This window comes from Ruditapes philippinarum, unplaced genomic scaffold (assembly GCF_026571515.1).
Source record: "Ruditapes philippinarum isolate M1 unplaced genomic scaffold, ASM2657151v2 ctg2948_1_1_1_1, whole genome shotgun sequence".
Classification (NCBI taxonomy): domain Eukaryota; kingdom Metazoa; phylum Mollusca; class Bivalvia; order Venerida; family Veneridae; genus Ruditapes; species Ruditapes philippinarum.
Window position 1 is genome coordinate 38383 of NW_026865442.1, and position 27218 is coordinate 65600.

General features: G+C 30.9%; 2 protein-coding genes across 4 annotated transcripts; both read right to left on the reverse strand.

The window, feature by feature from the left end:
- Positions 1 to 1473: 1473 nt before the first annotated feature.
- LOC132729037 (decapping and exoribonuclease protein-like) lies at positions 1474 to 26914 on the reverse strand. 3 transcript variants are annotated; one of them, XM_060714774.1, is made up of 9 exons: positions 26420 to 26914; positions 23394 to 23448; positions 22261 to 22376; positions 21708 to 21928; positions 20848 to 20943; positions 20354 to 20468; positions 18631 to 18766; positions 4169 to 4263; positions 1474 to 3035 (listed from the first exon to the last, which is right to left on the reverse strand). In XM_060714774.1, the coding sequence occupies exons 1-9, from the start codon at positions 26710 to 26712 to the stop codon at positions 2924 to 2926; spliced, it is 1239 nt and encodes a 412-aa protein (XP_060570757.1). In that variant the 5' UTR covers positions 26713 to 26914; the 3' UTR covers positions 1474 to 2923. The 3 variants fall into 3 exon arrangements, with proteins under 3 accessions (XP_060570757.1, XP_060570758.1, XP_060570756.1); XM_060714775.1 differs by lacking the exons at positions 1474 to 3035; positions 4169 to 4263 and adding exons at positions 15749 to 17178; positions 18336 to 18430 and having other exon boundaries at positions 23424 to 23448; positions 26420 to 26906; XM_060714773.1 differs by lacking the exons at positions 1474 to 3035; positions 4169 to 4263 and adding exons at positions 15749 to 17178; positions 18336 to 18430 and having other exon boundaries at positions 26420 to 26902.
- On the reverse strand, positions 5502 to 9089 carry LOC132729040 (decapping and exoribonuclease protein-like). Its single transcript, XM_060714777.1, has 5 exons — positions 9040 to 9089; positions 7525 to 7640; positions 6975 to 7195; positions 6117 to 6212; positions 5502 to 5735 (listed from the first exon to the last, which is right to left on the reverse strand). Exons 1-5 carry the CDS (start codon positions 9058 to 9060, stop codon positions 5602 to 5604), a joined length of 588 nt encoding a protein of 195 aa, XP_060570760.1. The 5' UTR covers positions 9061 to 9089; the 3' UTR covers positions 5502 to 5601.
- Positions 26915 to 27218: the final 304 nt, after the last annotated feature.

The window sequence follows — 27218 nt, forward strand, 5'->3', positions numbered from 1 at the left end:
CATAGAAAGTTTTAATCACTTTTTGGTAACGTTGTATATTTAATGATCCTTTTGTCAAAACATCTACTTTTTCATTTTGCGTAATCCTGTGTTGTTTGATATCCTACAGAATTTGACTTTATATGTAAAATATTTGTCAAAGGCGGCTGTGCCAACTTTGCAGCCATTCTTAGAGTCTCTGTAAATGTGGATAAGCTGTAAATTATGTTATTCTTTGAATTTTGGAAAAACGTTCTTCAAAATGTTCGCTAACTACTAATATTGATATCTGGAGATTAGTAACACGAATACTCAATCAAACCGAGTTTTCAATTTTCATGTTATTTTGTTACGATTGGTGCTTCCATGGGATCACACTTTCTTGAGATTATAATGGTTTGATTTTCTTTGGTTTGCATAATAATTGTCGCTATAATGCGGTTTAAAATTTTTTTAGTAGCTGGATTTTCATAATTTCAAAAATAGTGCTAGAGCTGTATATTGAAGGGAACGTTTTTTCGAGGTAGTAAAAGGAAGTTATTCCTGCACTATGAAAATAACTTTATACCTGCGATGTTTGAAAAGTTGCCTCAGGCAAAACAAAGGTCTTAGTGATGAATAATTTCGAGTATTAAAAACAATCACCTAATCATAATTTAATTGATTTAGGATGAGAATGTAAAATTTTAGTAAAATAGAAAATTTTGATCACCAGTATTAAAAAAACGTCTTTCTATCACTCATCGCTAGTGTTACTACTACTGACCGTTCAAGACGGCCCCCTCTGTGTTCCTTCACATGTATGTCTTGTGTATAGTTGCATGTTTCGAATGTTTACACGTTCTTTGATGTCTTATCTTGTTAGATTCTTGTTAACGGTAAGTACTAGTTCGTTCTGTCCATTCTCCTGTCATCCAATGTTGTGCCCTGTTTTCTCCTCCGACCTTTTCTCCTTACAACTATTGTCCTTTCATTTCCGGTATCGGCCTATTAATAGTTCTTTTCATATTACATGTCCCTCTCGTGCTTTCAAACACTCTTGTGTCCTCTTCCGTTCCGATGCCTTAAACATGATGTGCCGGTATAGCTTGATTGTGTCGGGGGCAAGTTCTGTGAATTTCGCCTTTGCCATATCGATCTTTGCTCTCTAATTTATTATACAGAAGAAAGCTGAATATGACAGCTATCTAAGTCACCCACTTTTAACAAGCGTGCGTACATCCGGGGAGGAATTTTATTTTTTTTACTTTCTAATATTCACCTATCCGTCACCCACACGGGACAAGACCGGAGTGTGGTTTGGAAATTGCCTCCATCGTTTGCATATTTGAGTGGAAGGTTGCACTTTTTAATATGATAGTGGCTTTGTGTTGCATAATTGGTTAAATGTCTGCAGATAATATTTCGGTTTATGATAAACGAAGTGAGGAGTGAAGAATTGGGGTTGAAAAATATGAAAGTAATGAACGGGTTAATTGTTAAATGTAATCAATGTTTATTTCTTATCTTTATTCTTTTAAACATATTTTTAATTATTTGTTTATACATATCTATTTTTCCTCATATGCATGCAATATATACGTAAAATCAAATAGTATACAATATACTATGTATCCAAAATGAAGCATAAGATAAGAATAGAAAATGTCTTAAAAATTCTTTACCGTTTACCTTATCTATTATATAATCTATAATATTAGTCTTTTTGTACTGATATGAGTTTATTTTTGTACTTATATGAGAAGCTCATTTAATAAAGAAAGAATTTTTTTAAAATAAGAAAAATGAGAAATATGAATATGTTTTAAAAGATAACAATAAATAAAAAAAAACTGATAGTACTGTTAAAAAGCTTAAAGTAATAATCGTAAAAATCGTAAAAATAAGTAAAACATACTTAAATGAAGGAGTAGAAGAGAAGCAAAAATAAAATGAAATTAAAATATAATTTTCCCTTCTATTCTTCAAGTCAGGAGGATCTTTTGTAAAATATACAACTTCTTGCCCACCATTTACTAAGTTAATGGTCCTTAAACGTTCATTATATACTTGCAGCATAATTTGCATCCATACGTACAGACAGTAAAGTTTGAAGACAACTGTTATTCAAGTGAAAAGAAAAAAAAACTAAGAAATTATCAAAATGCCTAACAGATTAATCTTTGATTTAAACATGAAAGCATTCGCACTATAAACTTAGCTGACTGTATGTAGATACAGCAAAAGAAAAATAATAGGTAATTAGACGAATAACAGACAAAAGTAAAAAAAAAAAACATGTACAATGATGACATTAATATAAAAAACATTAAATGTGTAACACGAACGTAGATATAAAAATTTAAAATTCCTTACTTTAGTCAATTTTGTATCAAACTTACCACTTTTTTGTTATATAGAAACGTCGGAATGCAATAACTTTTTTTTGTAACGTTCAATCCCCACAGTTAGACATAATGTAACAATTTTGCATAAAATGGACCAGTTCATCAAACAATCCAAGGTAATGTTTTCATGAATTGACTTTGCATTTATTCGTTACTGTTCAGAAAAATAAATACAAAACACTATAATAATATATTAAATATGATGTTTTAAGCATCAATCTGTAAAACTTTTAGTAAATGTCAAATATTACTTTTTTGTCTTTGTTAAATATAAACCTTAATCTTAACCTTTAAACTTATTGTAACCAATAAACTTCAAGCGTTTACACCATGGATTCATCCAATATAAATCATTGGATAGCTGGCGTTTAACAGCTATGTATTCGTTTGTATATTGAAATCGCAATGCATAAAAATTACCTCTAACTATTTATCAAGATATAACAAAACTACAACAACAACAATAAAAACACCAACACCCCCCACCCCCAAAAAAAACCCCAGTTAATCGACATCATTTTTTGTGCAAGGAGCAAGTGTTCAGTATGAAATTGCAATTAAGCAGATCCATCAATGTACCACTGTGGCAGAAAATTGTATTCCGAGTTCTTGAGCGGTTGACTGCACACGATTCGTGTATCCGGTGACCACTTCAGTGTATGCACTATTCTGAAAGTACCAATAGAAACAAAATGTATGTTAATCCGTAAGACGAGTTATGTGTATAGTTTTGTACAATGACTTGTAATATGTAACGTTTAGAAATTCCCTCGTGTAATGTTATACACTAGGACTTGCAACAATAAGTAAAATAACCAAAGACTATTAGCAATGTAACTTATGTATTGTCAGACAATTGGCCTTTAAGTGAATCATTTTTAAACACTATGACTTAAAAATTGTGATATTTGGTTCTAAAATTCATCATTATTGTGTAATGTTAGTTTTTCGGATCTTTATTACGTACTAGTACAGAATCATATGAAATGAACTATTTCTCACTTGGACTTATAGTTGTAATATTTTGTACAAGGACTTATAACGTGTTATGTTTTGTATTATTACTTTGCAATATATAATTGCAATATCATACACACGGACTGACAATATTTAATATTAGGTACAAGGACCTATAAGGTTTATTGTAGACACTAGAACTTGAAATGTAATTTAAGACCCTAAGTCTTATAATGTGTAATGTTTGGTACTGGTACTTAAAATGCTCAATGTGAAGTATTAGAACTTTACAATTGATGTGCGCATAATCGGAAAATGATTTCTTTCTAGACAAAGTTGTAAATAGATGCATGAAGACAAAATGCATAACAAAACTTAAGAAATCATGACTACTTTGTATTCTTTATAATTAATGATATGCATACTCTTACATACATGGTGTGCACTGAATATTCTGAATTGTATTGATTGTAATTCTTAACCCCTTTAATTACTTGATTGGCTGTTTAAGAGTTAATGATGATTCTGTCTCTTTCTGGGGAGAAACTATGTTTGTTGAAATTCACTTAGACATGACGAAATCAAACTTCACCTACACGTCAAGGCATTAAGAATGTACTATTGGCAGCCATCAACTTTAAGGAAGTTTGTGTAAAAAGTAAGTAGTAGCAGAAGACGACGACAGAAAACTGTATATTTTTGATCATTGAACAAACGAAGCAGAGTTTGTATCAATCTAGAGTTGCGCTAGAGGGATTTTTGTAGGCTAAACTTGTTTAATGCATGTGCATCAGATATAACTGAATACATGTAAATGCATTACAAAACATATTATAAAATCTTACTTGGGGTCGTCGATCCTTATGGAGTCTTTGATAAATGTGAGAAATTTATCCAGGAAATTTGTACACACGTTTGGTTTCCATGGAATATACACATCCTGTAAAGTTGCAAGACATGGTTTACAGTTATGAAGCATCAGCATATGTAGAATAAGGCATCTTATTATCAAAGCTTAATCTCAAAACAGAAATCATGGAGGGATAAACACCTGTTCAATTTTCTTTAATAAATTAAAAAAAATATTTCAATAATTAATAAACAAAATCATTACTTCTTTTGCAAAATCTGGCAACGAGCCTGTATTACAGAATTCCAACCGTTTAACAACACCATTTTCATCTCTAAATCCACAGACGATGTTCTTTATTCCAATAAGGTGACTTTGTGCCCACCACTTTTTTATCTTGAACCTGTTTCAAATATACAAATATTTTTGACATTTTATCTAAGGCTTATCTATGGCGTGAAGGATGTTGCACGCATTCATTATCTCTCATGTACAGACTCAATAAAACCGAGTCTGCAATTCATTTGTAATTTTGTTGTGATTAATGCTTCCGAGGGATCACTTTGTTTCAAGATTTTTAATGTTAAACCTATGCAAAACCTTGGTAAAATATTTTGAAAACTCCGGATATCAAATAAAGTATGATATTGTAACTCGTAAATCCGACGTTTAAAACGGGTTTAGGTTACGTAAATTATTATCCATTTCATATTGCATAATATTTTTATTTGTATTACGAATATTTTGATATCGAAGAAAGATATGTTGTCATGTTCATTAGTATAAGCAATTCGCTCGTCTAAATGGTCAATATTGCTTTATTGCGTGTATACAACTTTTTATATTAAAAGGCTTTCGTTGTATGTATCAATTGGTATATTTGGCTGTAGAAAAGGGACTCGCTACGTGTAACAGGAATAATTTGCCTTTATGATATTTTTGAATTTTATTCATTATATCCATCATAAATCACTTACTCTTTCAAAAGTCTTTTTCATGTGAAATGGTATAAATAATTTTGCCTTTCAAATCGTTTTTGTAATCTGTATTGTGAATCATTTGTTCATTCAAAAGGCTTTGTTTTATTTCAAAGTTGGTATATCGAAATTATGATATAAATGAATGACTTGTCATTTAATCAGCGGATATTTTACATCGGTTTCACTGAAAATAGGGAATAAAAGAAGAACAAAAAACACACGCAAAAATAAACAACATAATTTTGAACAAAATGTGATTAATTTTTTTCTGAATACATTTGAATACATCATTTTCTGAACTGAGTTTTACATAAAATCTTTTAATGACCACATCAATAGTACTAGTAACAAAATTATCATGTGAAAATTATTTAGCATAGACACAAATCGTATGGCAACATACGGATTTCATTAATAATTCAATATAATGTGTACTAAATATAATCTATTAACAGTAATTTCCTAGCCTTTTGAACGTTTTGATATGTCCGTCATGAGCAATTTCCTTAGTTGTTTTGAACTCCATGTAGTAGTTACCATAGACATCATCAATATTAAGTGCGTCTATCTCACCGGAATAAACTGTAATAACAAAACCTCTATATTCAAATTCCATGTCGTTCGGATCAATCAATTATTTAATAAATCGATATTTGTTTAGAGAGGATAACGATAGTTAATAACTTAATACTATTTCAATGGTCGGATCAATAACGTCGATAATATATTCAGGAACATTTGCGTTTTACATAATGCGACAACGTTTTAAAGTTCCAATGGAAAGTATTGATTGTGTAAGATATAAATCTGGTTCCTCTCTGGAAAGAGTAAAATGTTATATATCGATCTTTACGTACTGATTTAAAAGCAAAAAGCTTTATTATGAAAAAATACATCTCAACATTTTAAAAAAAATACGTTATTGATTAAACCATTCCAATTGTTGACAAATTCTGTTCTTACCTAACGAATGCATGTTTATTTCTGTTTTAACAACCGTATAGAATTTTTCACAGTTGTTGTAAGGTACATCAGTTTTCGGGCGTCCATCCTTGGTATCTTAAATTTGAATGTTTTCTCATGTTAAGTTTATTCATGAAAGACAACTATAAAAAACAAGGAATGAATGACAAAGGAAAAAGTATTACGTCTTGTACAACAGTTATTTGACGTATTTGTTCATTTTTTTATTTTATGAGTATTTTCAGAAACATTGCTTGATATGTTAACGGTGTTCTTTTTGTTTTATATTACTTTTTTATTAAGTTTCCTTCTCTTATTTCATCTATTATGTATATTCAATACCTTATTATGAATTTTATAAGTAATTCAGATGAGAAGCAAATTGTATAACGATTGCATACTTGATTGAACAATAATCGATGGTATGTTTAATTATCAACAAAACGATGATAACGCTTCTTTAGTAACACGTCGTCGGACTCTATTAGGTTTATATAAATTTAAACATTGCTACATTATTCTAACGGGAAAAGTATTGACAAGTACACAAATAAGAGGTTTAACTTAGCTTTAGGCTCTGACTATGGAAATTATATTGACCTACATGTATATATAACTTTTCAACGTTTGCAGGCTTTTGTTTCTACTCTGATGGTCAAAAGGACAAAATAAGTGTGAGATCTAAATACATTCAAAGGTTGCGAATGTTTATACATTTTAACAATATTTTTATAAAGTCTGATTGTTTTGAAATTTATTTGACTCATTCAACAAGAGGCGTGCTGTTTTCAAAAGAAATCTTACTAAAACATAGTTTAAATATTTTCAAGGTAAATTTGGAAGGAAACAAGACAATACCTGCTGTAAGGTATTGTTCAAATTTCCATCCCATACACTTCACTTTATTATTTTCATCTTCGGCCTCTTGTTTTTTTCTTTCTTCTGTAAGAATCTCATTGAGGTAGTAGGTCCCGTTGTAATAAACAACAGCAATGAACCAGCCCTCTTTGTCCTCATACGGTGAAAGCATTACTTTAGTAAGCAATCCACGTCGACACACAAAATCCACACCAAGCTTTCTGTGGGCAGACCGCAACACATAAAGTTCTCATTGTTTATTATTGTAGGGCAAATTAAAAATTAATCTACATACTTATTTCGAAGAAGAAAATTTATATGAAATTTAAAGACGTAAATCATACAGTTACATAACACCGCATACGCGGTACGAAATAGAAATTTGGTTGATAACGCAAAAGCAAACCAATATAGTTCAGGAAATTTAATCTAATACATTTTAATTTCAGATGAATTGCTGACCCAAACCCTTATATCAGTTTATCAATTAATTAAATATTCACGGTAACATGATAAAGTCAACGAATTTCAGATGTTTAAAAAAATGTACCTCGGATTTGCGTTCAAACATTCCCCGCTTTTATTGGTCTCCATTCCCCTTGGCTCAGTCTCTAAGTCTTCAACTTCTTTGTCAGTGCTTTCTTGGTCACCCCCTTGCTTTCTTCCCTAAACCAAACATTACAATGTTAACATAACTTGTATAAGATTTCGTTTACAAATATTCAATTACTTATATCTTAGTGTAGGCGAGCTGTTCAGAATGTTATGATATGAAAGCTCTTATACTTGCTCTATATCTAAGATCTACTTTTTTTTTTTTTATAAAACTTTCATTGTCAACTTTGTAACATTTTATGTACATCAGATTACGCATTACGAAGTTATTGTGCAGTACATAAGTGTTACCAGATACATTATGTATTTTTATAGTTTATACAAAGAATAAAAAGGACGTGGTGATTAAGTGCTAGCAATATTTTGAATTAATATAAAGTAACCATGATGACATGCGAGCAAACATTTATTTACTACTTTGAACCACAGGGATGCAAACATGATTAACAATGGGTTCGTGATGAACAAACAAGACCGATAAACGCCTTAGGAACCAGAAGTGCAAAGAATGTAAGTTTCGCTATATTCTTTTATTCGTAAGGCATTGCGAAGCAAGTTTCAGTTTCAGTTGGCAAAATATCACTTGTCACTTTTATAATAGTAATTTCAAAACATTTTCTCAAATCGTCACTCCTCCACGTAAAAATGACTCAGTAAAGTTGAGTGGCCCAAATATGATACCCTCCCTGTTCTATCTGCTGTAAGGCCGGGTATACTTTGTTGTCACAAATTGAAAAAAACAACGTCCTGCATCGTATATTGTGGTTTGAAGTTCATTTAAATAGTAACATTTATGTATGCTCCACGGGGAAGCATTTAAGACATAGAAAAATAAGAATAGCAAATTGTAAACGTATTGCTAAAACACTTTGTATTTTTTAAATAAATAAAGTACAATATCCAATAGCTTTTTTGTTATCCATGAAGCATTCGAACTTTTAAACCCTATAATTTTTATAAATTTGTTGAGATATGACTGATTAAATACAAAGGACGAGATAGTCTATCATAAGATTCTTTCTCGTTCCTGTTTTTACTAGTATCGTTAGAAAGTTATATACAACGCATGTTCTTCCAGTTTCCATTATAGATGATGCCTTCTAAATTACGAGGGTTATTCAGACAGAACAAGAACTTAACAGGACTAAGAGTCTTCCATCTTCTTTTCAAATGTAGGGCGATTAGTTAAATAATTTCCACAAAAAGAGCACATGTGTATTAAACTATAATTATGTTAAACAAACGTTACCAGTGATATAGTATAAGCACGGTTACAAACATCCAGTGAAGCGTATCAAGAAGATTTTGAAGCTAAGTTTTACTTCTAGTTTAAGAATAAATAGTTGTCTGTTTTTTATATACTGGTATGTGTAATACCGATGTTTGTTAAAGAAAAACTGAGCAAATATGCATATAAATAAGAGGCACATTGTATAAAAAATAAATTGACCTGGTGATTTGTAGCATCCATTGAACTTGCTTGTCTCGAGGCTCCTTCACATTGCCTTAAAATATAAACAATGTTGGATAAATGAATAAATAAATAAAAAAATAATTAAATAAATAAACATCCATGTGTTTTAAAGCTATATCATAATTTGTAAACACAGGATTGTTTTCCGTTTTAAACCATAGCCACCTGTGAACCTGAACGCCAAAACGGCATTGTTAAACCTTTATTATTAAGCGTTCCACTTAAGATTATCGATGTTTAAAGTTTAAGTGAAGCAAAAATAAATGCAATACATGGTACAGCGTATCTTTTGTTGTCGACAACTCGCGTGAGATCAAAGTATTGGTTAAGGGGTTATTAAATCAAAATTTAAATAGAAACGGGTTTATTACACGGGCGAAAATTGTTATTTTGAAAAACTCATCATAATCGTCAAGTCAAATATTGGTCAAAGTTAAATGCAATTAATTTTACTTAAGGCGTTTGCCAAGAATTAATACAATACATCCATTATAAATAATGACGACATTGTAAATTTAAACGTCGAGGTGTTTTATATGTTATAAGTAAATTTCTTAAATATGCGGAACTAAACTTCATGTACATAATTCTTGGTAATTATTATTAAATTCGCTTGGCGTTTGACTAGAATCGTTAATAAGTGTCGGAAGACACCCAGACGACAAGACATTCAGACTGTCAAACAGTCAAATAACCTAAAAGCAGTATACTCCATAACAAATTTGCTATGCAGGGGTATAAAAAAATCACAAAAGTAAAATTAGAACCATGTGCTTTATGATATTAAAAAACGATATCCTGTTATATGAGCCCCGTCCATCTACTGTAATAAAATATTACAAGGAATCAAATTATCAGCATGAAAGTGCTTGAAGCAACCAGTCCTTAAGTTCTTCATGACTAGTTCTTGAAAACGATACATTTTATCAGTCATATATATTTCTCAATGATACAAGTAACAAAAAAAAAAACATATCTAAAATTCAGAACCCCGGCTATTGCAAAGCAGTGTCAAATCAGGGGCCACAATAGAACATTGAATGTGTGTGTCGGAAGAATTCTAGATTTGGTTTTTATTTGAATTTAGAAGGATAATGGATTCGGTTTTACCAGCACAAGGTTGAGGCAGAGTAGCTCCACTTGATTTGATAATTCTTATTTCGGGTAAAGCTACAAGGTTTCCATTTGGATGAAACTTATATAAACCCCAAAATGTAACAACATCCTCAATCATAATTCTCAATAGAAATTGGCTAAAGCACACAAAATAGTCATTAAACCGTTGAAAGATACAAAATGAAGAATCAAAATTTCATAAAGAAAAACATCCTCAAAACTAAATGCATCTTTATCTACAACACAAATATTTTCAAAAAATTAATCAATCAACCATTATAACTAAAATGCCACAAAACACAACTTATTTCCAATCTATTCAGATAAAACTTCTCCAATCAAAGACAAAATTGTCTTCTGAAACACATGATAAAGCAAAAATTTTCAGCTGCATTATTAATGAGTGTGTCACCTATTCTTATCTCAAATCGCCTCCAAATGTTGGTCATCATAAAATCAATAATGCGCTTCATTTTTATCTTTATAGTATATATTTAATGCAAACAGCGACTTTACAAGTAGTAAATGTTACCATTGAAAAGTTGTGATCATGTTTCCAAGGACGTAAACACTAAAATCAATTTATATTTTTCGAAATTGAAATGTCTTGTTTTTCACGGAAAGCTTCAGGCTTCTTCGAAATCTTGTTTCATGTTAAAACTCAAAAACAAAATCATTCGCCTTAAAGAGATGCTAGTTATTAAAGTGAAATGGTTCAAAATGGAAAATATGTATTATCAATATATGGTCCTATGTGATATGTCTATAGAAAATGGCAAATTATTCTAGATCAAAATATTTTTTATCCTTCATAAAATGTTCAGTTTTGAACATTATTAATTTTTCTGTTCAATCTTTTCTATAATTATATTCAAATAAAATATGTCTTTTCTTTAAGAAAAATATTTGAAATGCTGATGGGAAATGTGCCCCCTGTAGACCAATTCACTGTGTCTGTCTTTCATTAAAAAGTCTGTTCTCCAATAATTTTCAGAAAATGTTAAAGATAATTCATCGTTTATTATAGTGGCGTATGTATGTTTTTGTATTTAAGTCTAGTACCCAGACTTAAGTTAATGTACATATCTGATTCTGGCAATTGAAAAAAACATGATACCATAGTATGCAATCTGAGCAATGTTCTTACTTGACAACTATTACAATATGATTAAAAAGAAATTAGAAAAAAAAAAACACAACAAACAAAATAATTCCTTATGTCCCAATCAATAAAAGGGTTACCGTGTATTGCCTTTGTCTGCACTTATTGGAAACTTATCCTTATTGGCATTTATCCACTGCAAAACATTAATGTCATTTCCTTTTTCCTTTATATTTCTTGTATCATATCCTTTCTGTAAATCAAACTTAATGTCTTTTGGCATGACGAAATACTTTAAACTTGTTCTAGAATTCTTAAAATCATTGTTGATATCGAGCGAAAAAAATCCTATTTCCTCTGGATCTTTAAAGGGTACAGGGGAGCGATCCAATTCTGAAAGATTTATTGAAAGATAAGAATCCATTTTTAATTAATTGTATTAACACCTAAGTCAAAATGTATCTTCCTGTTAGATATTTAAATGATATATGTTATAAAACAAGTACTTCGAATGTTTCGTCTTCTTTGTGGGTTGTACACTTAAAATATTAATGTTGTAAGGCAAAGGAAACGCTCACTGTAAACCAATGTCTGGTTTGCATTTTCTTTATATACGCCTGGGTCACATGTTTTAACATGTGGATTATTTTCCGCGTTTTACTAAAACAAACCGACTCTTTTGAAAAAAAAAAACACACACACACAAATAAATATTTTATGATACACGAGTATACTGTATTGTATGGTGACTGTTTTACGCCATGTCATATTTTTGCTTCTTCGCCTCAATATGCGAAAACAACGACTTTGTCGTCCCTTCGTTCTTTTGCTTTATCCAATTTTCGAGGCAAAAAAGCAAAACTACGGCTAAAGAATGGCGAAAATACGACACATAAAATAAGTCGGATATTCACTTTCCATCCGTCGTATTTTCGCTTTTGTGCGTTAAAAAAAACAAAAAAGCGAAAACACAAAGAAGCGACAAAGTATAACTTTGGATGTACATGCATTTCTTTACTTAAGGACCATACGTCGGTGTTCATGTATCACATTGAAGTTTCCATCATAGTAGCCGAATGAACGCATCTGCGGATGTTTTTAAATTCAAAATTTCACAGTTTTAATGTTTAAATGTTGAATACTTCTTAAACCCTTGTTGAGGGATGGACCTAAGCTTGCGTTTCTGTAAAATGTATGACAAAAATATCTATTTAGGGCTTTTGCTTAGCAGTCAATAAAATTTAATTATCAGGAATTCTCGTTTTAAATGTGAAATGATTTTCAATGGCAATTGTGCTTACTTTAAAGCCACTCTTAGAGTATAATGTGGATAAGTTTTTCAAGTTCTTCTTTGTTTTTTTTTTAAAAATAACCTTCTAAAATCCGAGAGAATTCCATGGGATTTTTTTCTTTATTTAAGTACAGCCGACTTTCGTTATCTCGAAGTCATCGGGACTGACAATAAAATATCGAAATTACGAAATGTCGAGATAAACGTATAAGGTTTTGATCCAGTCATAAACTGACTTTAACAAAAACCGTATGCATACCTAATATGAATCAAATTAACTAAGAATGATGTCTCCATGTCTTGTTTTCGTGAGCCTAATTTTGTAAAGTTAATATTTAATAAATTTGTTAGCGAACGTTTACCAGCGGAACTACGACAACTTGTGATAAACACACAGGTACTTAGTTATACACAAATAAAGCAAACCCGTTGTTTTCAGCTGTGGTCGATCCAGATATCCTTACGGGTTGGTAATCGGACAGATTGTTCGAATATATTATACATAACGGAAAAAATCATTCATTTCCGAAGTAAGTCAATCAACACGGTAATAAGATCAAAGTTTATAAAAATGATCCGCTTGTAACAAACACATTTATTGATTATGACACGCGCCAATGAGCGAGAAACCGGTCGCTTTATGTGTTTTCACACCTCTGCGGGAGGAGAGAGTGGTAGTCTTACATCTAATCATGTATTCCTTAGATAGATTTTTAAGGATACCATTGATCCATGTACCATCAAAGACTGTTTCGAGCTGTTTCGAAAATTGATACCAGGTGTTGTATATTTACAAAAGCTTCTATAATGAAACAAGATGAACGTTCGACCTACATTGTCGGCGAAGTTCTGTATAATTTATGCCTTGAGATTCAGGAAGGAAGTTATGAGAAATATTAATATTTCTTTCAAATGTGTTGAGCGTCTTTCTATCACTCATCGTTGAACAATGCATTTTTGCAACTTATCTTTTTGTATGGAATGAACTTTCGAGCAATCATCAGCTTTATCTTCGGAAATGAAATTAAAAATCGGTCTGTATACAGAGTCGGTTTAAGATTTCATAATCAGAGCAGTCATCAATTTGAAATAGTAACGTTATTCATTCAGTACAAAGTCATGTGTTGTCAATAATTACGGAAAATGGTCACCGCCCTAATGGTCATCTAAAACAGTCCAATTGAAGCCAAAGTAAAATATAAAATGGACCAAAGAAAGGTCAATGTAAAAAAGTTGCTTAAGCAGGATGTAAGTATATTGATGTTTTTTTTGTTTAAATGACAAAATGACACAGTTTCTTAATTTCTCAGTAATATCTCTTGTTAAATGGCAGCCATACATGGAATAAAGTCGCCTAAAATGGTGATGAAAGATAAACATCTTTATTATCAATATTTTGAAAATCGTCAACCGGTCATTGTTTCATTTGGAAAAAATTGTTACGCGTCGATGTGAGGTAACCTGCACAAGTAAGGATTGCAATATTGAATTTAATTTTAATGCACTTTTAAGGAAAGCTGTTGCAACCACAATGCTATAATTGTCCATGTTTTTTAGTTACTACTATATAAATGAACTTAAGTTTAGATTTAGTATAGATTGGTATATGGAAACCTCAACGTCGAGTCAGTATCTTTAAGTATATCGAATCTATTTACTGTATTGAGATCGGTTTCAGCATAGCCTTCTCTACACGGCCAGTAATGACGATTTATTCTTTTAGTGATTGTCTTTGAGAAACTTTGTCCGTAAATGCAATTTTACCTCGTAACTGGTGCAGCGGGCTTTGGAGAACACTTCGATGGTGAATGATTCTGCACAAACGTAGACTGTTTTATGAAGGAGAAATAATGACAATGGCTTATGAGGGTAACTTCCATATAGTCTGATGTGCACTGCAGTTAACCATTTAAACTCTCCGCTAGTGTTATAACTACTGACCGTTCCAAGGGGTACCCCTCTGAGTTCCTTCAAATGCATGTCTTGTGAATAGTTACATGTTTTCACGTTCTGTGATGTCTTATCTTGTGAAATCCTGTAAACGGTAAGTACTAGTTCTTTCTGTCCATTCAACTGTTATCCCATTTTGTTCCCTATTCCCTCCTCCGACCGTTTTTCCTTACACCCATTGTCCTTTCATTTCCGATATCGCAATCGGAACGTCCTCGGTTATTATCTATAATAACATCGGAGTTAATGCGGATTGAAAGGAGTTCCACCACGTGGTTTCAGATCTAAATATAGTCAGAGAGTGCAATCTTTGCTATTGTAAAACGAATGTATATATTTTGACATACAAATGTTCGGTACAGTTATGATTGAAAATATGTCTGACAAACATTTTTAAATTAAGTATGCCCACTGATGTAGAATTTGAAACAAATCCGACTAAATGTCAATAGATTGGCATTTTTTACTTTCGGTTTCTACAAACATAATAATAAAATTAATATATAAATAATGTATTGTTTGTTTTTGTATCTATCAATTCACTTATTTCAGGTCGACTTAAACTTGATATATTGGAAATAAACGTGTCATCAACTCCCAGCATTAAATTACTATTTGTTTACATGTTTAGTTTCTTAGCGTAGGTTAGATACGAATACCGCATCCGTTCTGTGTATTCATACTATTGTGATCGAGGTCCTTATCCGAAGACTGAGGAGTTGCGATTGCTAGTATCGACCTATTAGTTCTTTTCATATTACTTATTTATTATATGTCCCTTTCGTACTTTCACCACTCTTGTGTCCTCTTCCGTTTTGATGCCTTCTACATGCTCTGTCCGTATGGCTTGATTGTGTCGAGGGCTGCGTTCTGTGGATTTTGCCTTTGCTTTGTTGATCTTTGCTCTCTTATTTATTATACAGAAGGAAGCTGAATATGACAGCTATCTTAGTTCCGTACTTTCAACAAGCGTGCGTACATCCGGAGAGGACTTTGTTTTATTTTATTGATTACGAACAATTATCCTTTCAGTCACCCACACGGGACAAGACCGGGAGGTGGCTTTAAAATTGCCTTCATCGTTTGCATATTTGACAGGAAGGTTGCACTTTTTAATATAGTCGTGGCTTGTGTTGGTTAAATGTCTGCAGATAGTGTTTCGCTTTATGAGGAGTGAAGAATTGGGGTTAAAAATGAATGAACGTGTTAATTGTTAAATGAACTCATTGTTTAGTAATCATCTTTATTCTTTTCAACATATTTTAATCATTTCTTTAAACATATCTATTTTGCCACATATATATATTTACGTAAATATGGAGACATTAATCAAATAATATACAATATACAATGTATCCAAATACAGAAAGAAGTATAAGATTAGTCAAGAAAATGTCTTATAAATTCATTACCGTTTTGTTAATCTATAATATTAGTCTTTTTGTACTGATATGATTTTATTTTTGTACTAATACGATAAGCTCATTTTATTATGAAATTATTTCTAAAATACGAAAAAATGAGAAATATGAATATGTGTTAAAAGATAACAATTATTAAAAAGCTGAGAGTATTGTTAAAAACCTTACAGTAATAAAAATTGTAAACATAAGTAAGACATAGGTTTAATGAGGAGTAGAAAGAGGGAAAAAAAGAAAAGGAAATTGAAATATCTTTTTTCCTTCAATTCTTCAAGGAGGACCTTTTGCAAAATATACAACTTCTTGCCCACCATAAACTAAGCAAATGGTCCTTAATCGTTCATTATAGACCTAAGAATGAAGCATAATTGTCATCCACACGTGCAGACAGTATATATTTATAATATAACAACTGTTATTCAATTGAAAAGAAAAAACTAAAAAATTATCCAAATGGCTAAAAAAATAATCTTTGATGTTTCAAACATGAAAGCATTAACACTATAAACTTGAATGTAAGCAGATAAGTATAAGATAGATTAAAGGTAGATAGATCAATAAAAGACAAAAGTAAAATAAAAACATGTACAATGACGACATTACGATATAAAAACGTCGGAATCCAACAACTTGGTTTTGTAACTTATTATCCCCACATTTAGACATAATGTAACAATTTTGCATAAAGTGGACCAGCTTATCAAACAATCCAAGGTAATGTTTTGATAAATTGACTTTACATTTATTCGTTACTGTTCAGAAAAATAAACACAAAACACTATATGTCTAGATTAAATATGATGTTTTAAGCATCTATCTGTAAAACTTTTCGAAAATGTCAAATATTACTTTTTGTCATGGTTAAATATAAACCTTAATTTTAACCTTTAAACTTATTGTAACCAATGAACTTCAAAGGTTTACACCATGGAATCGTCCAATATAAATCATTGGATAGCTGGCGTTTAATAGCTATGTATCTGTTCGTAAACCAGAATCGCAATGCATAAAAATTACCTCTAACTATATATCAAGAAATAATAAAACAACAACAACAAAAAACACCCTAACCCCCAAAAAACAGTTAATCGACATTATTTTTTTGCAAATAGCAAGTGTTCAATTAAGCAGATCCATCAATGTACCACTGTGGCAGAAAATTGTGTTCCGAGTTCTTGAGGGGTTGACTGCACACGATTCGTGTTCCCGGTGACCACTTTAGTGTATGCACTATTCTGAAAGTACCAATAGAAACAAAATGTAATGTTAATCCGTAAGACGAGTTATGTGTATAGTTTTGTACAATGACTTGTAATATGTAACGTTTAGAAATTCCCACGTGTAATGTTATACACTAGGACTGGCAACAATAAGTGAACTAACCAAAGACTATTAGCAATGTAATTTATGTATTGTCAGACAATTGGCCTTTAAGTGAATCATTTTAAACACTATGACTTAAAAGTTGTGATGTTTGGTTCTAAAATTCATCATTATTGTGTAATGTTAGTTTTTCGGATCTTTTTTACGTAAAAACTAGTACAGAAACTTATGATATGAACTACTTCTCACTTGGACTTATAATTTATAACATTTTGTACAATGACTTATAACGTGTTATGTTTTGTACTATTTATTACTTTGCAATATATAATTGCAATAGCATACAAACGGAATGACAATATTTAACATTAAGTACAAGGACCTTTAAGTTGTATTGTAGACACTAGAACTTGGAGTGTAATGTTAGACTCCAAGTCTTATAATGTGTAATGTTTGGTACTGGCACCTAAAATGTTCAATGTTAAGTAGTAGAACTTTACAAGTGGTGTACGCATAAACGGAAAATGATTTCTTTCTAGACAAAGTTGTAAATAGATGCATGAAGACAAAATGCATAACAAAACTTAAGAAATCATAAATACTTTGTATTTGTTATAATTAATGATATGTATACTCTTACATACAGGGTGTGCACTGTATATTCTGAATTGTATTGATTGTAATTCTTAACCCCTTTAATTACTTTATTGGCTGTTTAAGATTTAATGATGATTCTGTCTCTTTCTGATGAGAAACCATGTTTGTTGAAATTCACTCAGACATGACGAAATTAAACTTCACCTATACGTCAAGGCATTAAGAATGTACTTTTGGCAGCCATCAACTTTAAGGAAGTTTGTTTTTGAATTTTGAGTAAAACGTAAGTAGTAGCAGAAGACGACGATGGAATACTGTATATTTTTGATCATTGAACAAACGAAGCAGAGTTTGTATCAATCTAGAGTTGCCCTAGAGGGATTTTTTTGTAGGCTAAACTTGTTTAATGCATGTGCATCAGATATAACTGAATACATGTATATGCATTACAAAACATATTATGAAATCTTACTTGGGGTCGTCGATCCTAATAGAGTCTTTGATAAATGTGAGAAATTTATCCAGGAAATTTGTACACACGTTTGGTTTCCATGGATTATACACATCCTGTAAAGTTGCAAGACATGGCTTACAGTTATGAAGCATCAGCATATGTAAAACAAGGCATCTTATTATCAAAAATCAGCATGATACACATAATATTAGCTAAATCTCAGAACAGAAATCATGGAGTGATAAACACCTGTTAAATTTTCTTTAATAAAATTCAAAAAAATATTTCAACAAATAATAAACAAAATCATTACTCTAGCAAAATCTGGCAACGACTTTGTGTCATAGAATTCCAACCGTTTAACAACACCACTTTCATCTCTAAATCCACAGACGATAGTCTTTATTCCAATAAGGTGACTTTGTGCCCACCACTTTTTTGTCTTGAACCTGTTTCAAATATAAGAGTATTTTTAAAATGTAATCTTTGGCTAATGTAAAACCAATGCCTTGACACATTTGTGAAATATTTTTAAAACTCCGAATATCAATTAAAGTATTATATTTGAACTCGTAAATCTGTCCTTTCAAACGGTTTTAGTTAACGTGAATCTTTTTCATATTGCATACTGTGTGTATAACTAATCACTTGTTATGTTGCTGTATGCATTAATTTGGCTCTAAAAAAGGGCATTGTAACAGGAAATAATTTGTCTTTTTTTTAAGTTTTGAATTTTATTTATTATGTCTATTATGAATGACTTACTCTTTCAAAAGTCTTTTTCATGTAAAATGTTATGAATCATTTATTTAGTCTTCCAAATCGTTTTTGCAATGCGAATTGTGAACCATAAATAAATCGACTTTTCATTTAGTCAGCAGTTCATTGATAATAGGGGGGAAAAGAAGAACAAAAAACACACGCAAAAATAAACAACATAATTTAGAACAAAATGGTATCTGACATCATTTTCTGAACTGATTTTTACATAGAATCTTTATATGACCACATCAATAGTACTAGTAACAATATACTTTTGTGAAAATTATTTAGCATAGACTCAAATCTCATGGCAACATAAGGATTTCATTAATAACTCAACATACAGTAAACTCCGCTTATAACGAACTAATTGGGACATTCAAAATCTGTTCCTTATATCCGGAGTTCCTTGTAAGCATATAGCGAATTAGTTCCCTGTATCAGGAGTTTTTATAGCGATTTACATATAACGAACTGATTGTTTACCATCGTCCTCCATTTTGAAGAGCATTTGATTAAGAAATATTAGTCATATATTCAATACCCGAGAACGTACTGTTTGGAATTTAAATAATTGCTATTCCAGTTTAAGATTTACTACCTATGTCAATTTCTCATAAAATATAATATTTTGTTTCTAAACTCTTTTCGTTTTCTTTCTATGATTGAGAATAAACAAGATTTTGAATATCTTCTTTTATAATTTAAGGGTGACTTTTACTTATGGAAGATAAAGATTTCTTTTGATTTAAATCAAGCGTACATTTCAGATTGCAAGCATGCGTGATTATGATGAAAACCGATTATAAATTATTATAATTATTTTACTCGAGCACAACTATTGACGAAAAGAAATAAATACCCGTTTTATCTTGGTGAAAAGAGCTCATGCTAAAAATATCCTAAATAGAAAACTATACAAATTCATTTTAATAGATGTATTGAAGTACATACAACGACAAGGCCGAGTTTTAATCCGTGCCAATGAAAACGAAAGTCTATTTACGGATAGCCAATATTTTGGAGTTCGTTATAAAAGTGTAATTTTCTGTACTTTTAACTAGATTGGGTCTGAGAAATGAGTTCCTTATAAGCGATAATTCCTTATAACCGTGTTCGCTATAACCATATTTTTATATTAAATAAAGAAGGGCAAAATTCGGGCCAAAATAAAGTGTTCCCTATAACCGGAAGTTCGCTATAACCGTGTTCGCTATAAGTGAAGTTTACTGTAATGTGTTCTAAATATAATCTATTAACAGTAATTTCCTAGCCTTTTGAACGTTTTGATATGGCCTTGATGAGCAAATTCCTTAGTTGTTTTGAACTCCATGTAGTAGTCACCATTGGCTTCATCAATATTAAGTGCGTCTATCTCACCGGAATAAACTGTAATAACAAAAACCTCTATATTCAAATTCCATACCGTTCGGATCAAATTAATTATTTAATAAATCGATATTTGTTTAGAAAACATAACAATAGTTGTTAACTTGATACTATTTCAATGGTCGATAATAAATCTAGGAACATTTGCGTTTTACCTGATGCGACAACGTTATAGAGTTCTAGCAGAAATTATCGATTGTGCAAGCTATTAATCTCGGTCCGTCTTCGGAAAGAGTAAAATCTTATATATGGATATTTTCATATTGATTTTAAAGCAAAAAGCTTTTATTTAGGAAAACAAATACATTTCAACAATTTTTGTTTTATAAAATACATTATGGATTAAACAATTCCGAACGTTGACAATTTCTGTTCTTACCTAAAGAATGCTTGTTTAGTTCTGTTTTAACAACCGTATAAAGTTTTTCACAGTTGTTGTACGGTACATCAGTATTCGGCTGTCCATCCTTGGTATCTTAAATTTGAATGTTTTTTTATGTTAAGTTTATTTATTTGAAAGACAACTATAAAAAACAGGGAGCGAAAGAAAGAGAAAGAATTATTATTAATATTAATTGGACGTCTTTGTTCATGATTTATTTTATGTGTATTTTCAGAAACATTGCTTGATAAGGTACCGGTATTCGTTTTGTTTTATATCACAAGTTTTCTTCTCTTATTTTATCTGTAATGTAAATTAAATACCGTGTTATGGATTTCAAAGGTAATTCATATGAGAAGAATATTATTGATCGATTGGATACTTAATTGAACAATAATTGATGATATGTTCGATAATCAACAAGACAATGATAACTGATACCGCTTCTTTAGAAACACGTCGTCAGAATCATATCAGTTTCATGACAATTTAAACATTGCTACATTCTTCTAACGGGGAAAGGTATTGACAAGCTCACAAATAAGAGGTTTAACATTGCTTTAGGTACTACCTATGGAAATAATATTGACCTATACCTTTTAAACGTATGCAGTCTTTTGTTTCTACTCTGATAGTAAAACAAACTCAATTAATATCAGTGTGAATTCTAAATACATTTCATAGGTTCATCTGGATTGTGAATATTTGTACTATTCTTAAACAATATTTTTATCTAGTCTGATTGTTTTGAAATTTATTTGACTCATTCACAGGAGGCGTGCTGATTTCAAATGTAACCTTACCAAAACATAGTTAAAACATGTTCAAGGTACAATTGTAAGGAAATAAGAAAATACCTGCTGTAAGGTATTGTTCAAATTTCCACCCCCAACAACTCATTTCATCATTTTTAACTTCTGCCTCTCGTCGTTTTCTTTCTTCTGTAAGAATTTCATTGATGTAGTAGGTCCCGTTGTAATTAACAACAGCAATGAACCAGCCCTCTTTGTCCTCATACGGTGATAGCATTACTTTAGTGAGCAATCCACGTCGACACACAAAATCCACACCAAGCTTTCTGTGGGCAGACCACAACATATAAGTTCTTAAGTTGTTGTAGGAGAAATTAAAATTCATTTACAGATTTATTTCGGAGATGAAATTTGATATGAAATTTAAAAAAGACGTAAATAATACAGTTTCAGAAGACCAAATACGCGGTACGAAATAATTATTTTGTTGATAATGCAAAGGCAAACCAATCATGTTCAGTAAATTAGATCTATTTCATTTTTAACTTCAGATGAATTGCAGACCCGACCCCTTATATCACTTTATCAATTTATTCAAATATTTATGGTAACATGATAAAGTCAACGACTTTAAGTTGTTTCAAAACAAAACATGTACCTCGGATTTGCTCTCAAACTTTCCCCGCTTTTATTGATCTTCATTCCCCTTAGCTCAGTCTCTAAATCTTCAAGTTGTTGGTCAGTGCATTCTTGGTCATCCTCTTGCTGTCTTCCCTGAACCAAACATTACAATGTTTACATAACTAGTATATAATTTAGTTTTACAAATATTCAATGACTTATATCTTAGTGTATGCCAGCTATTCAGAATGTTCTATACTAAAGCTCTTATACTTGTTCTATATCTAAGATCTTTTTATATAAAACTTTCATATTTAAATTTGCAACATTTCTTTTTAAAGCATTACGATTACGCATTACGAAGTTATTGTACAGTACATAAAGTGTTACCAGATATATTAGGCATTTGTATAGTTTATACGAAGAATAGTGAGAAACTAGAAAAAACATATAAAAAGGACGTGGTGATTTAATGCTAGCAATATATTGAGTAAATATAAAATAACCATGATGACATGTGAAGAAACATTGATATACTACTTTGAACCACAAAGACGCAAACATGATAAACAATGGGTTCGTGAGGATCAAACAAGACTTCGCTATGATCTTTAATTCATAAGGCTTTGCGGAACAAGTTTCAGTTTCATGTGGCAAACTATTACTAGTAACCTTTATAAGGATAAACATTTTCTAAAATCGCTCCTTCACGTGCAAAATGACTCAGTAAAGAAGTTGAAATAGTAGCGTTTATGTATGCTCAACTATACTATAGGCGCGTCAATGAAAACTGTTCTTTGTCACCTCTAACGCTCTTTATTTTTAGTATCTGATAAATAGAATATTAAATTCGAGTAAGTTCATTACTAAATTTATTGAACTCGTTGAATTAAATAATATTATGCTCACCAGAGCTCGCATAATATAATTTTATTCAACTCGTTCAATAAATTCAGTATTAAATTTGCTCTCATTCTATATCCCCTATATTAGCATGGCAACAAACATCCAGTAGCACGTATCAACAAGTTTCTGAAGCTAAGTTTTACTTCTTCTTTACTCATTATTAGTTGTCTTTTTTTCAATATATATGTGTAATACCGATATTTGTTATAAGAAAAAAACTAGTATGCATATTTATAAGAGACCATTGTATGAAAATAAATTGACCTGGTGTTTTGTAGCATCCTTTGAACTTACTTGTCCCGAGGCTCCTTCACATTGCCTTAAAATATAAACAATTTTGGATAATCAATAAATAAATAAATTAATAAATAAATAAATAAATAAATAAATAAATAAATAAATAAATATATAAATATATATAAGTACATAAATAAATTAATGAATGAATGAATAAATAAATAAATAAATAAATAAAAAAATAAATATGTATGTGTGGTAATGTAAAGTTATATCATAATTTGTAAACACAGGATTGTTTCTGCACCTTAAACGTCAAGGCTTTTTTATGTCTAAACAAATGCGGAACTAGGCTTCATGTACATAATTATTGGTATTTTTTAAATCAAAATTGGCTTGGTGATTGTCAAAAATCGTCGAAAGACACACAGACGGTAAGACATTCACACTGTCAAACAGATTAACAACCTAAAAGCAGTATACTCCATAACATTTTTATGCAGGGGTATAAAAAGCACACAAGTAAAATTAGAAACCTGTGAAAAATGATTTCTTGTTATATGAGCCCCGTCCATCTCCTAGATTAATATTATAAGGTATGAAATTATCAGCATTTAAGTGCTTGAAGAGGCCAGTCCTTAATTGCTTATGACAAGTTTTATATGACTAGTTCTTGAAAACGATACATCATATGAGTCATATATATTTCTTAATGATACAAGTAACTAAAAACAACTAATCTAAAATTCAGATACCCGGCTGTTGCAAGTCAGGGTCAAACTTATTTGAAAAAGTCTCATTTGGGTAGGGCTATAAGATTTCCATTTGGATGAAACTTATAAAATCGCCAAAATTTAACAACATACTCTATCATAATTCTTAAAAAAACATGTTAAAGCAAACAGAATAGTTATTAAACAAATCAAAGATATAAAATGAACAATTAAAATTTTATTAAGAAAAACATAAATATTAAAACATTAACCATTACAGCTAAAATGCCACAAAACACAAATTATTTTAAATCTATTTAGATAACCTTACTCAATCAAAGACAACATTGTCTTCTGAAACACATGATAAAGCAATAGTTTTCACTTGAAAATAGAGGGATACATTATTAATGAGTGTGTCACCTACTCTGATCTAAATTCGCCTCCAAATGTTGGTCATCATAAAATCCACTACTGTCCTAGGATGATAACTTGAGCCTTTGTTTACATAACAAAGGCCAATAACAATGCGACGAATAGGTTAGGCAGATCAATGCCACAACCTATAAAATTAAAAATAAAACTACATGTTATCATATGTCTTGTTAGCGCAGTAGGTAGAGCAACCGTGTCAGTAATGTGTTTTACCCGTACAGGCAGAAGTTCGACTACTGGTAAGACACAATTATTTTTACCTCAGAACAGTCAGTTGTTCAGAAAACAAGTTTGACCGGTTTTTTCATTATGAGATCGAATATTTTATTACATTGCGATCAAAAAAAAATACAAAAAGAAAATAGAATGGAAATAAAAAATAAATTTATACAATAAAATATATATTATAAGAAGAAAACAAAAAGGAAAACGAAAAATAAATAAATAATAATGATAAAAAAAACAGAGTAAGAAGAAAAAATTGTGGTTATAAAATGGCACTAAGTGGGGTTCGAACCTATGAGTACAAAACACTAAAAGTTACAATTTCTTCGATCTACCGGCAGAGCCATAACGTTAATACACAAATGATTCTGTAAGAATAATGCTATATAGTATATATAAGTGTTTACTTTTACGATATCGGATAATGATCCAGATAACCCCGTTTTTGGACTTTCTCATGTACCGTTAAGACAAAATTATCATCCTAGGACAGTATGCGCAAATATTTTATCTTTATAGGTTAGATTTAATTCAACTAGCTACATGTAGTGAAATTAACCAATGGAAAGTTACAAGGAGATCTTGTTATCGTGTTCCCAAGGACGTAAAAACTAAAATCAATTCATATTTTTCGAAAATGAAATGTGTTGTTTTTTCAAGGAAAACTTCAGGCTTCTACAGCACGTTGTTTCATTTTAAAACAAAACTCCACAATCATTCGCGTTAAAGAGATGCTAGTTATTAAAGTGAAATGGTCCAACATGGAAAATAAATATTATTGATATCTGATACAATGTTATACATTAATAGTTGTATCATAGTTTGGAGACCTTTCTGTTGAAAATGTGTCAGGGTTAAATCGTATACATATACATGCACAGTGCGTTAACTGGAGTGCGGGTATTAGTTACCCGCACTCCAGAGCATGCCCATTGATTGGATCATTTTTGCTGGGGTTTACATATTGTGACGGCAGAGAAAGGGAAAGCGACAGAAATGTCACATTCAGATGTTCGTTCATTGGTTCATTTTTGCCGGGGTTTCATATTGTGATACAGGGAACGTGCTTTTATGTTTGACTATGATACAAAAGAGAAAGATCACCAAAACACTCGGCAATCTGAGTTATACTCGGGGGCTACGCCCCCTCGTACAAATCAGATAGCCTCGTGTTTCGGTGCTCTTTCTATTACTTAATGGCAAATTATTTTAGATCCAAATATTTTTTATTCTTCATACAAAAGTTCAGTTTTGAACATTATTAATTTTCTTTTCAAACTGTTTTTTTTATAATCATATTCAAATAAGATTTTTCTTTTCTTTTTGAAAAATATTTGCAATGCTCATGGAAAATGTGCCCCTTGTAAACTAATTCACTGTTTCTGTCTCACATAGAAATATATCTCTTCTCTAATAGTTTTCAGAAAATGTTAAAGACAAGTCATCGTTTATATTAGTGGCGTATGTATGCTTATGTACTTAAGTCTAGCACCCAGACTTAAGTTAATATACATATCTGATTCTTGCAATTGAAAATACAATACGCCTAAGTATGCAACCCTAGCAATATTCTTACATGACAACTATTAAAATATGATTGAAAAGAAATAAGAAACAACCACAACCACAACAAAAATTAAACAAAGTAATTCATTATGTCCAAATAAATAAAAGGGTTACCTTGTAGTAGCTTCGTCTGGATTTATTGGAAACTTATCAATATTGGCATTTATCCAGTGCAAAACATTAATGTCATTTCCTTTTTCTTTTATAATTCTTGTATCAAATCCTCGCCGTAAATCAAATCTTACGTTTTTTGGGTTTGAAGGCCTGACAAAATACTTTAAACTTTTTCTAGAATTCTCAAAAGCACTGTTGATATCGAGCGAAAAAGATCCTATTTCCTTTGGATCTTTAAAGGGTACAGAGGGGCGATCCAATTCTGAAAAATTTATTGAAAGATAAGAATCCATTTTTAATCGATTTTATCAATACGTAAGTCAGAAAATATTTTCCTGTTATATATTTAAATATTATATGTTATAAAACAAGTACTTCTAATGTTTCGTTGTACACTTAAAATATTAATGTTGTACGACAAAGAAAACGCGCACTGTAAATCAATGTCTGGTATGCAGTTTCTTTTTATATGCCTGGGTCACATGTTAAAACTTATAAATTATTTTCCGCATTTTCCGAAAACAAGCAGACACTTATGAAAACATCCTACAAGTCGAACACGATAACGTTTACATTATTCGGTCAGGCCATTTTGATAAAATGGGTTGTGCAAGTTATTCTATTTATAAATTTTGCATTTTATTGCAATATAGAAGAATGCATACAGACTTAATCCCGAGTAGCATAATGATTTGAGAATTCAGGTTATGAAGCGCTCAGGTTAAGAAAACAATCGAGTTCAAACATGCTTTTAGCTGTTTTTAACTTTCAAAATATTTTATTTTTGTTTGTCACGTAC